This window comes from Pelobates fuscus, chromosome 8, assembly GCF_036172605.1.
Source record: "Pelobates fuscus isolate aPelFus1 chromosome 8, aPelFus1.pri, whole genome shotgun sequence".
NCBI classification, from domain to species: Eukaryota; Metazoa; Chordata; class Amphibia; order Anura; family Pelobatidae; genus Pelobates; species Pelobates fuscus.
The window spans coordinates 78,653,076-78,671,343 of record NC_086324.1 but is presented as its reverse complement, the minus strand read 5'-3'; the positions used below and the strand labels follow the sequence as shown (position 1 = coordinate 78,671,343).

At 40.9% G+C, this 18,268-nt stretch overlaps 1 protein-coding gene across 3 annotated transcripts in view; it reads right to left on the bottom strand.

Moving 5' to 3' along the window:
- Positions 1-4,145: 4,145 nt before the first annotated feature.
- Positions 4,146-18,268, bottom strand: part of LOC134570785 (LITAF domain-containing protein-like) — a 37,741-nt gene continuing 23,618 nt past the window's right edge. Inside the window, exons 1-6 of one of the 3 annotated variants that reach the window (XM_063428757.1) lie at positions 13,494-13,569; positions 11,042-11,112; positions 7,805-7,870; positions 7,141-7,200; positions 6,367-6,529; positions 4,146-4,432 (exon numbers count right to left, since the gene is read on the bottom strand). In XM_063428757.1, the coding sequence (XP_063284827.1) occupies positions 4,324-4,432; positions 6,367-6,529; positions 7,141-7,200; positions 7,805-7,870; positions 11,042-11,099 (456 nt within the window). In that variant the 5' untranslated portion in view covers positions 11,100-11,112; positions 13,494-13,569 and the 3' untranslated portion in view covers positions 4,146-4,323. Of the gene's footprint in view, positions 4,433-6,366; positions 6,530-7,140; positions 7,201-7,804; positions 7,871-11,041; positions 11,113-13,493; positions 13,570-18,268 lie in introns of those variants that run through there. The other 2 variants (XM_063428756.1, XM_063428758.1) reach the window with 2 other exon arrangements.

Genomic DNA, 18,268 nt, shown 5'->3' with positions numbered 1-18,268 from the left:
TGTGCCTCGAGTGGATCTTGTCATACATCATTAATATCTGCATACTGGTCGATATGATCACGATTAACTGTATTCTCTTTCGGGTTTCCCCAACTTTGTGATGGGGATTATTCCACATGGTCAAGCTTTCATATACAGATTACTTAACTTTCCCATTTTCAGTCCGATAACCTCTATATGGAGCTTAACTAACATGCCACCTCTTATTTGCGCATGTGGAGGAACTTTCTACTTAAGGGAATGGAAGCATGTTTTCATCCCCTTTTACCAACGAGTCCCTTACAATTTGGGCGTGTTGTGGGCAGTTCAACTATTAGGTGTAGCTCAGAAAACCGGCCACATGCTACATCAACTAAATACATTTGCGTTCCTGACTATGATGTACTTCATGAAGATACTGACTTGGTCAGCTGCTAATAACTACTTTCCTGGTATATGCCCATATCCCAGGTATTGGCGACTTTATCACTGATCACTTATCTTGTTCTCGATTACAGGCTTACACAGGGAATCTAGATTTTAACTAGTTATGGCTGGAATTTAATATTGTAAACAAGCTTCTGGAGTACAACGGTTGTTTTACTTCCTTTTTGCCACCTTTACTTAAATATTTTCACGCTACTAAATTATATGATACATTTTTCTGTCATCTTATTAAATTAGAATCATGTTGTTAGGTGTTAAACCTCAAGTTCTATTCTTCCACCCTCTAGATTACCTATCCTCAGACATCTTTTCCAGTCACGGTCCTGTCTCATCAATGCAGTACCTCTTGAACCACACACAAATCATTACATAAATACTGCCACTTATTACCGCCTTCTTTGGTTTCACAGTTCAAGAGAACTTACTTCCATGAATGTCACTTCCCTAGACTGCATTAAGATCTCACTCCAGCTTACTCCAGATTCCTATTTCAACCTGTTCTTAAATACGCCAAGTCTTACGTAACATGTATATGTAGTACATGGTTATATGCTTAATTTGTAGGCTGTATAATCTTGTATGATATACGCCTGTTGCCCTCTATCACAGGCCCACCCCATCATTGGTTCCGGTACACCACAACCAACTTTCATATTACTATGTCTCATATAGGGACCATACATACCTTCTTATATGCCCTCATTACGGCTTTTGGTGCCCCAACCACAAATTGTAAGGCTGGGCCTGTAGTTGTGGGAGGGGCTTGGTTTCCCTTCTTAAGGATGCCAGACTGCTCCCCATTATCGTTTCAGTCTGGCGATTTACCCCTCCCTTTCTCATATCTTTATCTAGCGTGGGCCCTCTTATTACAGGCCCACCACATAATCGATTCTGGCACGCCACAACCAACTTTCATATTACTATGTCTCATATAGGGGCCTTATATAACTTCTTATATATGCTCATTATGGGTTTTGATGACCTAACCACACAAATGAAAAGAATTTTTTTTTTATTTTTTTTTTACCAATTGCTTTATTAAAACTTTATCCTATTTGAACAGCAGGGGGACTGTGTTTAGGCAGCTATGCCTGCCATGTGATTGCTCTTTGAAAGCGATCACATGTCCCCCGGAGGCCTAAATTGCCAAAAGGAGGGACTGACTGGGCTATCAGGCAGTCCCCCAGAAGACTATTGCGGTGGAAGTGAGTACACCTCGGGCTAAAAGCCATTAGGGTGTTCTATGTTGCTGTAACAGCTTTAAAGCCCATTATAATGGGGATGGCATAGAATGCACTAACGGTGTTAAGGCATATAAAAACAAAAAAAATGGGTGGTCTGAACACTGCCCACAAACATGCAGTTAAGCAGTACATATACACAAATAAAATAGTGACTGAATGAAAAACAATGGAATAGTGTTGCTACAGTCACCCAAACACAAATAGTAAAACAATAAAGTGGATAGGTGAGAGCAAGCACACAAGGAAAATAAACCACTTTAAATAGAAGATGATAAATGGCAGTGGTCAACTATGTATTGCTGAGCCTATTTCTAGCAGGCTCGGAGTTTCAGGCTCATCAATGAGTAACCTCCGGATTGCAGGATCTTGAATCTGCTTTCTCCCAAGAAGTAATTTCCAAGCTCTTGTAAATGGAAAAAAAAAATACTATTTATTGGGCATAGCGTGCAGTAAAAAGCAGCAAGACAAATAAGTAAAATAGGCACAACATTTTTCGACTCTATAGTGAGTCTTTGTCAAGTGCATATATTCAATCAGCTGACATCCTCTTATACTCGGATCCGACATTTTCCCGCTTTATTTGGCATCTTCTTCTGGGTTCACGGGGTCAGCCATCATTTCTGGGAATCGGCGTGGTCACATGACATACTGACCTCACTTCTGGAAACCAGCCTCATTCCGTTGTGTTTAGCGTGTCAACGCTACGACAAAATTATAGTCCTTCCCATAACGTCCATTTTTATTACTGGTGAATGGCAAAAAACATTCCCTTAATAGGGATTATTAACAAGAAATAAGGGTACATAGCATACAAATAATATAGTTCCTAGGAAGAGAAAAACCTGTTTACACATTATACTAAAGTATACCATACTTCATATATTATTGATTAATGGTTTACCATGCTTAAATTAAATCCAGAACATGTGCTGGAGTTCAGTATTACAGATTTAATTAAAAAAAAAATATTTTATGTATCAAAACCATCCATCACAAGAGTGAAACCTTAGCTCTTGTTTTTATAAAAAAAAAAAAAAGAATTAAGCAGTACATAGATGGGTAATTTGCACCAAAATAGAAGAGAACTTGCACATGCATTTGCTGATAGAGGCAATTAATCAGCCTGTATGTACATACCTTCTCTGGTTATTGGAGAGAGAAACCTGTGCATGTGTTCCACAATGAGGTTGTCTTTCACAGGCATTACAGGAAGCAGAGCCTTTCTGCAACACTCAGACCAGCATACACAGGGTACAGCCTTTTCCTTCGTAGATAAGCCAGCCTTGGAAATAGTCTAGCGTTTTGGTACAAGCTTGCTGAAACAAACCAATATGTACTTACATTAAATGTGCTTGTGCCTTCTATATGACCAACAAAGCTATAAAGGAATTGGTTGCCTATTTGCCTCTGTGTGTTGGAAAAAAAACAAAAACGTCAGAAGACAGGCTAATGTGGATTGCACCTGACAGACATATCCAAATGAACTTTAAAAGAAACTAAAGATGAGTTACTTGGCTCGCCTTAATAAGCCTCTGGTGTGCTGGAGGGCTGGTGAGAGCCCACTGGTAACTAATCTGAAACCCGCCCGGTGGCCAGATCATTCCTGCTGTGTTTAAAATATCCAGCTATTTGGCTCCAGAGTCAAGCTGTTGCCAGGTGCAGAGATAGCTATGTGCATAGCAGTCTGATCCCTTCGTGCAGGCTTCCCCAAACTCCGGCCCTCCAGATGTTGCTGAACTACAACTCCCTTGATTCTATGAAAGAAATATAGGCTGAGAGTCATGGGAGTTGTAGTTCAGCAACATCTGGAGGGCTGGATTTTGGGGAAGCCTGCCTTAGTGGAATGCAACACTGCAGTGTGTGGTCCACATTTGGAGCCTCCCAGCTGTGCTTACAGATGCATTCACCTCTTCCATCACAGATTGGGTGGAATGATAAAGGAGTGAAACACAGGAGCCTGTTGTGTTTTTATATCCTATGATAATTGAAGGACAAGCGCACTGGCCAGGCAACCCTTCAAAATCAAGACTGAGCCCTCCAGGAGCCACAGCCCCTCACCACATCTATCCAAAACACAGAAGAGTGAATATCTTCACCAATTCTACCAAGTAGAGGCAGAGCTCTGCTACCCGACCTGTCTCTCAGGGTGGAGTTGTTCTTCATAAGGCTAGGAGGGGAATGCATTTGTTTTAATGTTACCTGTCCTGTAAGAAACTGGCAACTGCACCTCACTTGAAAAGTACAATTTTAGATTTCTCAAAGTTTTTTTTAACTTTTGTTTATATAAATATGATATGAAAGCCCCATTTCTCCTAACCAAAGTTATACAATTAGTGTAGGTGCACTTAATCCGAAAGGTGAATTATGGTTGGACATGGCAAATTCCAGGTTTTGTTTAGATCACAACTTTTACAATTTACTGTCCTTAAGCAGTTAATGGAAAATAAAAAATTAAATACCAAACAAGCCATTGTAGGAGTAATTTTATTAGGTATTTTTTCAACTTTAACAATTTGACTGTGGGCTTAAAAGCTTGATTTTGTTGAAATAGCATAAAAAAGTATTGAAAGTGCTCCAACTTCAAAAGTTTGGAGAAACAAAAAACACATAATTTACAGTGTTTACAGATATGAACATAAACAAAGATACATCTTCAGATCCGCTTGTACTTGTACAGATGATGATTGCAGTTAGGACAGTAGTGATCAACATCCTTACAGCTACTGAGACAGAAAGGGATTAGGCAGCATCCAAGCCAACAACTAGAATAAAAAATAAAAATTATATGAATAAGTGATTAGTGTAGACAGTACTGGTGACTAGGTGTTTCAGATGGATTATGAAAGTTACTCCAAGTCACATTGTTAATTAAATAATGGCCTGTAGTTTATAAACTAAAACGTTTCCTGAAATAAATTTAATTAAAAAAAATGATGCTGTGCTATTAGAGCCACGATTCAGATTGTGCCACCCTGAATTATACAAAGTGCTATTTGCAAATCAAAGAAAATATGCTTGTGCAAATCGCACCAAGTGTAAGGTGCAAACCCACACCACTTAGAGTTCCCAGATGTTTCAGTAAGTTTTGCATGTATGAAAAGAATCCAGTAGAATAGTACTGATAAGACAGAAGAAAATAGGGAGAGAGCTCACACAGCAGTGGGGTCTTCTCTAACTGTATGCACTCCAATGAATAGTGATGAGACTAGAAGCTGCAGATGAATTCAGTTAAAGATACTGCTGCAAGCCTTGGATAACCTTCCTGGGTTTGAAGTCCTGCAATCGGCAGGACTAGGTACCGCTTCCAGGAAGCACGCGCATTAGACCTCCCCATAGGAAAACATTGAAAAAAAATGCTTTTGATGCTTCCCTATGGGGATTTCAGCAACACTGGGGTCCTCACAAATCTGTGCCATGAAGCAGGAAGTGCCCTCTAGAGGAGGAGTTAACCCTGCAAGGTAAATATTGCAGTTTATGAAAACGGCAATATTTACAGCTGCAGGGTTAGGGTAGTGGAAGTTGGCACCCAGACCACTCCAATGGGCAGAAGTGGTCTGAGTGCCTGGAGTGTCCCTTTAAGTCCAAAGTATATTGCGTGCAAAAAAAAAAGTTTATTGTACATGAAAATATAAAAATATAGATCAGATGCAATATTAAGTCAACAAGGCTCCAATGTTTTTAAATCTATGGACCCATCTCACTTTTCCTACATACAATACAGAGTTACCTCTCCTGGAAGGTGTTCTCTTCCTTGGAATAAAAACAAAAATAAGACCTCATATATTGTGATGCTCTTTAAAATGTTCAGAGACATTGTTGTGTGAAATCTCTCAAGATCGGAACATTGTCCCCTATCCTCTTATGTAATGGTTTTGTGGTATGACCCACATATTGTAATGTGCATGGGCAAATTAAGCGGTAGAAGAGTTACTCGTAAAACCCAGAGCCAAAAAAATAAAAACCACCACCTTCCAGGTATAAAATATCAGAAAAGAAAATTGGATTTAAACTTTGGAGCCTCATGGACTTATAAAAATGAATATACATGTATTAAAAAAGTTATAATATTGAATTTGATCTAGTAATTGTTTTATTTCCATGTAAATTACAGTATTTTTATAGCTACCAAGTTATTGTACAGAATTGAACCTGTTCAGTAGGCATATATGGTTTTATATTTTCCTTCCAGTCCATATATGCTTTATGATAATGCCCAATTATATTTGAGGTATGTAAATTGGACATGTTTAGTAGACAAGCCTTTTTCTCCATTCGGTTATTGTTTGGCATCAGGCACTTTGCCAATTCCTATATCTATTGTATTATGCACACATGCAATTTGTACCAAACAGGATGGGAACTGCTATTTAGTCATGTGGAGAGGCAGTGGGACAGAGTGGAATCCTCAGGGAAATTTTGTACAGGTTAAAGGAGATGTCTGGTTAAAAAAAAAAAAAAAAAAAAAAAAAAAAAAAACCATTCCATGCAGTTTCACTGGTCAATGCTTTGCCATTTGGGAAGTCACTTGTTTTCCATTTTTGCAGCCCTAGACACATCCCTTGTGGTGATGCCAACATGAAGAAGTAGATCTTATAGTACAGTGCATTTAGATATTGGTCTTTTGCTCTGTTGGAAGGCCAAAAAAGGAATACATTTCATAATGACCCATGATCACAAAATTTAGATTGATATTTACCCAAAAAGGAGTAAAAGTCCAAAGAGGAGCCAAGCGAGAAGACCGATCGAGTGTACTGTCCTTGTTAATATATTCTGACGGCAAGATGGGCATGTAGTGGATGCAGGCGTATCATGAAAGGATTGCTGAAGTATGATAGTCGGTCCCACTGGAGCCATAACAACTAGGCAACATAAAATAAACCAGTAAGTTTGCAATACATCAATGGAAATGGGTTTCTGGAAGGTGAAAAAAACAAAAAACAAAAAAAACAAACATAGAATAAAAAGAAGTCTAGTATTTTTTCTCTGTATAATTTCACACATGCATTGCAATTTTATCATTGGTTTTACAGATCAGATGTATACTACAGTAAGTATGATGGACCAAGATGTCTGAGGCACATCACAATGTGTGGGATTGGTGGGACTGTATTTTGTTCATGCCCTGTTAGCCCTGCAAACTCACAGGTTTCCTTTATAGCCAATAATAGTAGTCGTTCACTTTGACAGATTGGATCCGTAGGAGAAGCCAGCTGGGGTATTGGACTGCTATTTAGTTGTTTATGTCACTTATTACCTCCAAGTCTACTCTTCATAGAGACCTGTAACTGGGTATTTGGTCTTTACAAAAATACTTATTTCAGAGTTTAATCAGTTTATTTGATGGAATATTCTTATTCTTAGCATCGCTCTCAAAAGAAATACCAGGATTTTATTTTGCACATTTAGGTTTAAGAGCCCTCAAGCACACTGATTTGTTAATAGGTTTGTAAATATGGTACTTTTTTTACACCTGGGGGAGATGCAGCCGATAGTCCTACTCCATAGGCAGGAGGATAGCTCCATCCTGCCCCTGTTCAAGAAGCGAGAAAAAATAAAAATCTAGGTTAGCATTTTTCATAAGGAAGCTTTTACATTGTAATTGTTTATTTGCCCTACAGCATAGCACCCAAACTTGGGAGTCCCCACCTACACGATTTTCAGTACCCGAATGGTCTAGTTATCTAAAGATAGAATGGCACTGTTCTTAGGCACCATTTGTTAGAGATGTAATTGGCAATTATAGAAGTCAGCTATATTAAGATAGTTAAGAGATAGGAGGAGATATAGACTCAATGCTATAGCAGCATTTTATTGTTAGTCTTTATTTTGAGTAATGTTTTCACAAAGTAGGAAAGTCAAGAGTATTGAGGATACTGCACATATTGGCCTTGGTCATAGCAAAAGCAAGCATATACATATATCACATGCATTGTATAAAAGCAAACAGACAGTGTCATATAGCCTCGAACTAGGGGAGCGTATGCACCCATGACTCCCAGTACAAAGAATGTGTGGTTAGGATAGCAGTATTTTTACGACAGAGTAAGGGTGATCTGTCAGATCAAACAGTTTACTTAGCCTACAGACTTGGTGCAGGTTATGCCACTGAGTGGTTGTTAAGCAATCATCTTTACCTGGAGGTTGTGCCGTTGGTCCCATTCCATAAGCAGGTGGAGGAGGATAGTTCCCTCCAGCCACACCTGTTCAAGAAAAAAAAATATATACATAAAATAAGTTAACATCTTGAGATAGAGAAACACCAGGATAGATATATAGAGATCTCTCCATCAATCGAGTCATGGGGAAAAGTATACCCTCTTTAAAATTGTGATTTTACATTTCTGAAAAATATTTCTCATTAGGTAAATACAACCTCAGATGACAACCAAAGGACATTACACGGTCATGATTTAACAAAAATAAAGCCAAAATGGGAGAAGCCATGTGAGAAACATAAATTAGGCCCAAGCACACCAACTGGGATTTTCTTCTTTTTTTTTTTTTTTTTTAAGTTTGGGCATATCACAAAGCGTGGGTACTTGACATTTGATAGTGGAGGTTTTCCCCTTCAGAGTGTACAGTTAAAAAAAAACAAAAATAAGTTCTTATCATTTGGCAATTTGCCAAAAGGTTTACCTGGCATTAGTCATTTCCTCCTTTAAGAAGCAAATGTTCCTGCTTGGCCAGCTTCTTGGCAACGAATGTCAGCTAATCACTCTCAAATAACTAATCTGAACTGCTGGGCTAAATTAGAGATGCTAGATTAAAGTTTCCAGCCCTCAATGGAATAAGTGCATGTACACTGTCAACCTAATATTTTTTTAATTTAGGTGGTGCAAGTTCATAAGTTAGTGCAAGTTAGCTTTTCGAGTTCAGGGTACGTGGCCTCTGAACACTGGGCATTATTCTAGGGCCAAAGGGAATCACAGCACCACCACCACCACGGCCCCTGTGGGGTGGCCTGCCTCTGCCTGTAATTTTTTTTTCGATTAGTGGCACTATGCGTGCAAGCTACTATGACAACAGATATGAGTGGCACTGTGCACTGGCAGAAGTTGGCAGAGTAGACGCTGTAGGCCTGACACACACGCTTGCAGACTAACGGCTATTTTTTTTTCCCAAATGTACACTACAGATGTTACTAATGTTACACCAGATGAGTTGCACTGGTGTGACACTGTGCCCTGGCAGTCCCTGAAACGCACACGTGTGAAGGAAACTGACTGCCATTATATTACAGTCAAAAACAGTTTTTTTTTTTTTTTTTAAATGCAAGCTATTGTGACACCAGTATGCCCTGTTGGCACTGGGCAAGTGGGCACAGTATATGCTGTGAGCCTGACACGCTGGCAGGCAACTGCAATTAGATTACACAGGAAAAAAGCAGACTGATGTTCTAGCCCTAAAAAGGGCTTTTTGGGGTGCTGTCCTTACAGCAGAGATCAGATGAGTCCTTCAGAATTGTAGTGGACACTGAATACCCTAGCCTAGCTATCGATTTCCCTCTTAAATCAGCAGCAGCTACACTGTCCCTCCTCTCACTAAGAATGCAGCTTCCGAATAAATCTAAAATGGATGCTGTCCAGGAGGTGGGAGGGTCTGCTGCTGATTGGCTGGAATGTGTCTGCTGACTGAGGTACAGGGTCAAAGTTTACTCAATGATGACGAATAGGGGCGGACCGAACATTGCATATGTGCGAACGCGAACAAGCTATGTTCGCCAGGAACTTTCGGGACATCTCTAGTGACCATGTGTTTTAATATATGAATGTAACGAGAGACCATGTTTTACTGTGAGTGGGTCAATTACTTACTGTGAGACAGTCAGTGGGATTGTTTTTAATATCAAGATACCAGTTTGTATGGCAATGCCTACAATAAGCATGTCTTCATACAACTGATAGCCATCTACAAAAACCATTAAAAGTTAAGCTGTACAGTCAATTTCTACTTTCATAAATAGCCCTGATACACAGAAAGTTGCAAGTCAAATTACAAGGTAACTTAAATTTGAATGAAAAAATTATATATATTGATAATGGTGCTCTAATATGATAACACATTTCGCCAGTGACGGAATATATAATTATTTTGATTCATTCCAATTTAAGTTACCTTGTACCTTGACTTGCAATACAACAGAACTCTATTATGGAGAGAAAGAAAGTCCCCCAAACCAGCCACACCATTAGTGAAAGTTGTTTGCCTTCACAGAAAAGTACAAGTGCTGTGGATTAAACCATCTATACTACACAGAATCCAACTTTCCAAGTACATACTATGTTAATACCCATGAAATATTAATCTGCACTAGTTGGGCAACTCCATCAGTGAATTTCAAATTAAAGTCCAGGTGAAGAACCCTGAAAATCATTGTATAAACTGGAGATTTAAATACAATTCAAAGAGATCTTCAATGAGTAATAGAATGCCCATGTGCATAATATATGGGGAAGGAGGACCCCAGAAAATTAGTGTGCACATATTATACTCCTAGTCAAGAAGCCATAGGTCTAACAAGTTAGGCACAAAACAGCCTTATCAGCCAAAAAACCTTAGTGATTGTGCAGCACAGCCCCATATCACAGTTTAAATGTCTGCATAATTGGCACCCAAATTAAGAGCCTTCTCCCAAAAATCCATAATAATGTGGGTGTGCATATTAACATAATGCGTTAAAAATTCAAGTGTATCCCGTTATAGAAAAAGATCATATTGAACTAGTGCACATTAGTCAAAACATTCCTACACTGTCTTTCTGTAATGGGCTTAGCAGTTTATCATGTCACACACCTGATGCTATGGAGTTTAACCCCTTAAGGACCAAACTCCTGGAATAAAGAGGTAATCATGACATGTCACGTGTCCTTAAGGGGTTAAATAAAATGCAAATTTTGAATCTAGAATGTTTATCAGCAATCTAGTTTAAGGATATTCCACAAATTTCAGTTTGCACTTTATGTGGACATTTGCAAAAGTAAAATAAATTGAGCCAAGGGAAAAGGACTGTCTTCCTTCTATTCCTACTCACTTGTTACAATTAATTTGCCTCTTGCATTAGTTAGTAAGCCACACAAGAGCAATTTGACACCAACAATCTATAACCCCTTTTCAAATTTACACTCTACATAACTTCGTTTGTAGATACGATTCTTTGTGAGGAGCTACATGATCCAATGTACAAACTCATACAATAAAGCAACAATGTAGAGAGAAAAAAAACAAAACACACACCACAAGCACAGTGTTACAACATCTAAGTAGTAATGATTAAAGTTCCAGCTAGACAGACCTGAATTAAGATAATTTACATAAATTATACCAGATGTCAAAAATCTTGACCTTATAATGTATCTAAATCAGGTACTTACCAGGTTGTGAGGTTGTAATGTCTGGATTCCCACCAGGGGGATACTTATTGTCATACATTCTTGGTATTCAACTTAATGAAAAGAATAAAAACACGTTAGTTTGTGCAGTCGAAGGAGTATCCTTCTCGATGATCTTTATCATAAAAATATTCTTAGCAGTTATTCAACAGGTTTGTACTTTGACTGGCAATTTATATTGGTCATTGTTTGTCTTAAAGCTCACCTAGGTTTACAGCTGGTCACTGTAGCAACCTGGGCTACAAATGAAAGAGGAAGAGTGAAATAAGATAGTGTTTGCTCACTGAGGTTCTCTATTGTGTGTAAATTTGTGAAAGGTTATTCACCAACATGTGAATGGTTTCAAAGGGAATTTAAAACAATTCTAGAGGCAAGCAGCCATAATGATATGCATTTGGCTAGTTTGCTTTCAATAGGAAATGCTCTTCAAATTCCCGACAATTCACACTCTATGAAACAACCAAGCCAAAATCAGGAATGTGTTTAGAGTAATCTAGTTCAAGAATCACTGCCAGCTCCATGACGATTTTAACACAATGACGTTTTTATGTAACAAGGAGGTCAAAGGCACAGTCTTACAATAACAGGTTAAAATTGACAACTCAATTCTGGTTTTGAATACCATACATAAGAGAAAATATACAATAATAACTAGACCATCAGCACTGAACATATAGGGACATAAAAATTGTCCAATTGATATACAATGCAAATACCAACAGGTGCCTCTATACCAAATGAATAAAACTTTATTATTGGCACTAAGAAAGGCACTATCAACGTGGAAAAAAATACAATGTATCAAAGTACCTATGAAGGGATAGACTACTAGATTGCCTTTCCTTTAAGCACTCTTTACTGGCTACTTTATATATTTTCATATTCAGTCTTGGGGATTTCAATACTGGAATATATCCCTAAGCTGTAGTCTATCCCTTCATAGGTACTTTGATACATTGTATTTTTTTCCACGTTGATAGTGCCTTTCTTAGTGCCAATAATAAAGTTTATTCATTTGGTATAGAGGCACCTGTTGGTATTTGCATTGTATATCAATTGGACAATTTTTATGTCCCTATATGTTCAGTCCTGATGGTCTAGTTATTATTATTATATATATTTTCTTATGTATGGTATTCAAAACCAGAATTGAGTCTCTCCCTTCTGGATTGAGCCTCTATTATTTTCTAGCTTTATAAATACTTTATTTTGGGTACAAGCCCCCCTCTGTGGATCTGGAACCACCATCCTGACCACGGTGTGTTCCACATTCTCACATATATGAACTGTGGACGCACTTTCATCTCTACTTATCTAAAATGGACAACTAACCATTTGACCTCAAACTCTGGAAAATGGCTACCAGTCACTCTGTCCTACCATTTACACTGAAAGTCTGAGGCATTAACCAGTAAGCCTTGACCAGATTGTGCTGATGCTCAGCCTATCACTAGCTCCCCATTCAGAAATTGAGTGAAATAGAGAATGTATAATTGTCGGTCACTTTAATGAATGGACTGACCATTGTGACCAACTTCAGATGTTGAGAGGCAGATCAGACACTGCCTGAATTAAAAGTTCAGTCTTTTTTTTTTTTTCCCCACACACTTTTGGCAGTTTAATCCATGAAGGTAAGGCAGCACCTGGGATCTCATTTTGTTATGACATCATTGAAGTAGTAATATGCTTAAAAAAAAAAACCAAAAAAAACCCCACCTCTCTCCCCTTAGAATTCCAGTACTGAAGCCACCTGTAATTAAACATACACACCCAAACAGTCTCCAAGCAACAGTTACTTTGCCTCTTCTGAAATCATGTTGGGATATTCTTAACCCCATCCAGAATGTCTTACAGAGATATTTAAAAAAAAAAAAAAAAAACCCACACATTCCAAAGAATGCAGGTTAACATGCTACGTGCAAGAATACAGAACATGAAGACCACTGATTTTTGAAGTTCTCTAGTAACTGCCAGTCTTACAGTCTTTAGGAGGCATGTCCTCTGGCAAATGTAAGTCTCAAATAGTAACAAGTTATATTGCCAGAGAAAGGGGGGGGGATGAATCACCTATGTAACCAAACCAATACATTAAAATGTGGTTAGTGTCCCAAAAAAAAAACAAAAAAAAAAAAAACCCACACACCCCACTTACGTTGCTTTCAGAAAGAAAGAAATTAAACAAACAGGACACCTTTAAAGACATGGTATTCTTATGAAGCCATACAAACTAAAACCAGTGGACACATGAGGAGTCTGGCAGAACAGTGCAATACAAAAAAGTTATTTTGCGCTCAAATGCTGGCAGTATCATTGAGAATAGCACTTAGACCAAATTTATGATCAAAACAAGAACATTTTCACAGTCTATCCCAAATGCCTATGTACATTTAAATAGATGTTTTAAAACCATTGCAATGACAAAGTATAAACTCACCTGCCAATATCAAAGCAAGCAATTCGGTGAATCCTACACTAACACTTCAACATGCTACCATCAACTAAAAAAACAACAACTTCAATGAGAAGGGTATCATTATTTATCCCTAGTAACTAATTAACACTAAATGGGAGACACATGGAGTGGGCAGGATCAATGTAATATGGTTGTGTAATAAACAAGCAAATAAAAAGCACAGAAATTAGGCCGGGACTCACTGGGTTAATCATTGAAGTAACAATTGCCAGGAATTCAAACTTAATTTCAAATATAACGCTGAACTGCTAAAAATCTCCAAGTCAGCTGTTCTTCCAGCTCAGATACTTTGTCTTTAAATTTAACTTTGAATTTAATTCACTTTGAATTCCCAACAATTCTCTCTTTAATAAATAAATAAATACATAAATAAGCATAACCCAAAAAGTTACCCACATACTATCCATATTCCCTTTATATTTAAATAGCATTGTTAAGATCACTGAAATAGCCATGGAAATGTAAGGTCATATGCAAATGTCAAGGCATGAGTCATTGGAGGGATATTGAAATGTTTACTCCAAGCAGTGATTTTAAGTGATTATGGTGCCTGGAGTCTGTAAGTCCAGAGTTTTGCTTTGAAACCCTGCACATGCAGAATTAAACCCCTTTACTATGCAATTTGTAACTCCACCTCTGGCAGCATCAGTGGCGCATCATCAGCCAGCCCAGAGCAAAAATGTTGGACTGGCTAGTGTCATACTTCTATGCAAAGAATTGCATTCTTTATTGGCTGAGCGTGGTTAGCTGATGCTCTAAGCCAGTGGTTCCCAACCCAGTCCTCAAGTACCCCCTACCCGTCCAGGATTTAAGGATTACTCAATTGTGTCTAAGGTGTTTTTGGAGAAAAAAAAAACGATTTAGACGCAACAGTACCCTAAATCTTGGACTGATAAGGGGTACTTGAGGACTAGGTTGGGAACCCCTGCTCTAAGCCAATGAATGTAGACAGCCTCAGCATCATCAGAGGAGGAGAATGGCTTTCCCCATTACCATGAAACGAGTGCCAGGATACTCCTCACATCTTACCACTACAGCAGGCAGTAGTGGTTATGGTATCTGGAGTAACCCTTTAACCCAGATAGAAATAGATGTCTTTCCTTATCTCTGATGGTAGAGCTTAGTGGATAGCATGTTTAAAGGGGCACGAAAGCTCTGTACAATGTTCAAGGGCCAATTGAGAACTCAGAATAGAGATATGACTATCGCCACCATTTATAATTGTGAAAGTGCACTGAGTACTCTGGCAGGGTTATTCACTGAACTCCAAATGTTTGCGACTTAAACCTGAATGGAAAAACCAACTCAAAAATAGCCGAACTACAAAAAGCCATTTTGATTTAAATTGCAAAAAATATTATTTTAGTGAATAACCATCAAAGTTATAACCCCAGTGAGGCTTGTCAGGATATCAAAGTGAATTTAAACTTTAAGGCCAAAAAAGCCAAACTGAAAGCATAGCAAACTTGGAGAACCTTTCCAGTTTGGCTATTTATGCCTTAAATTTGAAATTCACTTTACTTTGAATTCTCACTTCAGTGAATAACCCTGTAAAAGTGTGGCTTCAGCACTTTTCCGAGGCTCATTCCGTGCCAACAGAGGTTCCTTTTTCCCCTCTTGAGGGCTCCAGGACCCGAAAACGCCTCCTTTCTTCCCGGCTAGAGGGAGATCGTGGGGCTCTAGATACCCCCGTGGTGGGTCTTCGGGCAGACGCCCTTATGGTGAGTACCCCTTCTTCCCTTCTCGATCAGGTTCGGGTGGCGGGGAGGCTAGCCTTATTTTACCCAAGGTGGGCAGTTATTACCTCAGATGCTTGGGTTCTGCAATGCGTAAAGGGTTACCAACTAGATTTTGTTTCCCTGCCTGTCCAAACGTATACCCCCAGGGAATTGTCCCTCCCACTGGAGCAGGACGCGATGATCTCCGCGGAAGTCGCGGAGATGTTCTCAAAGGGCGCCATCGAAGAATTGCCGTTCGCCACTCCAGGCTTTACGAGCAATCTCTTCCTTGTACCCAAGAAAGGGGGCGGTGTCCGCCCAGTGATAAACCTTCGCCCTCTCAACGCCTTCCTACGCTACCAACATTTCCAGATGGAAGGCATCCATTGTCTCAGAGACCTTCTGAGACAGTCGGATTGGATGGCCAAATTGGACCTGAAGGATGCGTACTTCACGGTTCCAATAGCGATAGAATCCAGGGACTACTTGCACTTCACCTGGCACGGACGGCGTTGGCGTTTTACATGCCTTCCGTTCGGCCTCTCCTCGGCTCCTTGGTGTTTCACCAAGGTTATGAAGCCGGTGGTGTCGTTCCTCCGTACCCGAGGGGTTCGACTAATTATTTACCTGGACGACATCCTGATCATGTCACAGTCGTTGGAATGCCTGAAGTTGCATTTAGACTGGACGATCAACCTCTTACAGAACCTAGGTTTTCTGGTAAACTGGGACAAGTCGGTCCTGACACCCGCCCAGTCTATGGAGTTTCTGGGGTTCCAGGTGGATTCCGTGCGGCAGTTCCTGTACTTGCCAGAATCCAAGATAAAAGCCATCCAGAAGGAGCTCCGTCGAGCTCTTCGCGCTTCGGACTTGTCAGTCCGGCAGTTGGCGAGGATCATCGGCCTGCTGGCCTCCTCCATTCAGGCGATATTCCCAGGCCCCTTACATTACCGGGCTCTCCAACGGCTCAAGGGGTCACACCTACGTTCGGGTCGATCGTACGAATCCCGACTTTGTCTGGATGAGGAGTCCAGAGACGAGCTGGTATGGTGGTTGGCACACATGGAAGCCTGGAACGGAAAAGCAATTTTCGGTTCCGTTCCGGACGTGGTCATAGAATCAGATGCCAGCTTGCACGGCTGGGGGGCTCGTTGTGGCGACATTTCCACGGGGGGCAGGTGGTCCGACGCAGAGAAGTCGTTACACATCAACTGCCTAGAACTTCTGGCGGGGGCCTTTGCGATTCGCAGCCTTACCCCTGGAAGGGCGAACTGTTGTGTTCTCCTCAAATTGGACAACGTATCGGCAGTCCAATACATAAATCACTTGGGCGGAACCAAGTCCAAAATGTTGGCTCTGCTGGCGAAGGACTTTTGGCAATTCTGCCTCCTAAACAACGTCTCGGTGACGGCGGAACATATTCCGGGTCTGGACAATTCAGGTGCGGATTGGAACTCCAGACATTTGAGAGACTCGGGAGACTGGCATTTGCACGCCTCGGTCTTCCAAAGCTTAAACAGGCTGTGGGGTTGGTTCGAGATGGACCTGTTCGCATCTCGACTGAACACTCAGTTGCCGAGGTTCTACAGTTGGAGACCGGACCCGGCGGCAGTGGCGACGGATGCCTTTCTTCAAGAATGGCCTCCAGGCCACCTGTATGCCTTTCCCCCATTCAACATGATCGCTCGTACGATCTCGAAGCTGGTTCGTCACGACTGTTGTCTGACCCTGATCACCCCTCTGTGGAGATCACGTCCGTGGTTCCCTCGTTTGATGGAGTTGTCCATAGACTTCCCTCGTCTGTTGCCGAACTTCCAGGACCTCCTTCTGGATCCGGATGGGAACTCGCACGAATTGGTGCTCCAGCACCAGTTGCCCCTAGTAGCATGGTTCCTTTCAGGGGACGCTGGCTTGTCCCTGACGTTCCACAGTCGACTCTCTTGCTCCTCGATAACGCCTGGGCTCCGGGCACACGATCAGCTTACCGAGCTGCATGGAAGTCTTGGTCTGATTGGTGCATGGAACGGGCAGTGGATCCCATATCTGCCCCTCTCCATTTGATCCTGGGGTTTCTTACAGCCCTGTTCGACTCAGGCAAGGCGTACAGGACTATCAATGTTTTTCGATCGGCCATATCGGCCGGTCATGGTGGTTTGGAAGGTGTACCCATCGGCAAACATCCTTTTGTATGCCGTCTTCTCAAGGGTATTCGCTTCGTCCGTCCGCCTAGGTCGCGGTTTTCGACATTTTGGGACGTCAACATTGTGTTGCGGTTCCTGTCGGATTGGTACCCTAACCAGGACTTGACTCTTAAACAACTATCCTCCAAGATGGTTATGCTGTTTTGCCTGGTCTCTTGTAAGAGAGTCTCCGATGTTAGGGCTCTTGACTGGGGTGCCTTTGTGTTTACGCCGGATGGCGTTACTTTCACCATATCTAGGAGAACTAAGTCGGCGTCCAAATCCTTTGTATATCCTAGATTCCCGTTGTGTCCGGCGCTCTGCCCGGTGGATTGTTTGAAGGCCTATCTAGAGGCTACACGTACGGTGCGCTCATCCGAACGCCATCCCCTATTCATTTCGTTTAAGGCTCCTCATCGCCCAGTATCGACTCCGACGCTGGCACGTTGGATTCGTTGGCTTTTATCCCTAGCGGGTATAGACACATCTGTCTTTACGCCTCATTCTGTAAGGGGTGCTATGGCTTCGAAGGCATCCACAGTTGGTTGCCGCCTGGAGGACATCATGCGCGCAGCGGAATGGTCCCGAGAGTCGACCTTCAGAGACTTCTATTTCAGACCAATTGAACACGTCGCATCTCAGGTGATAGCACAGCTTTAAACTTGCATAATAGGAGCCTCCGTGTCTTTAATAAAATTCCTAGATTTTACTAGTAACATGACGTAAAGTCATGATTTTATTAAAGACACGGAGGCGAGTATTATTCCCTCCCACCCTCCCGGTGTGGATTTGGGATTGGAGATGCTTCGATGCAATACAAGTACGTGGGCAATTGGGT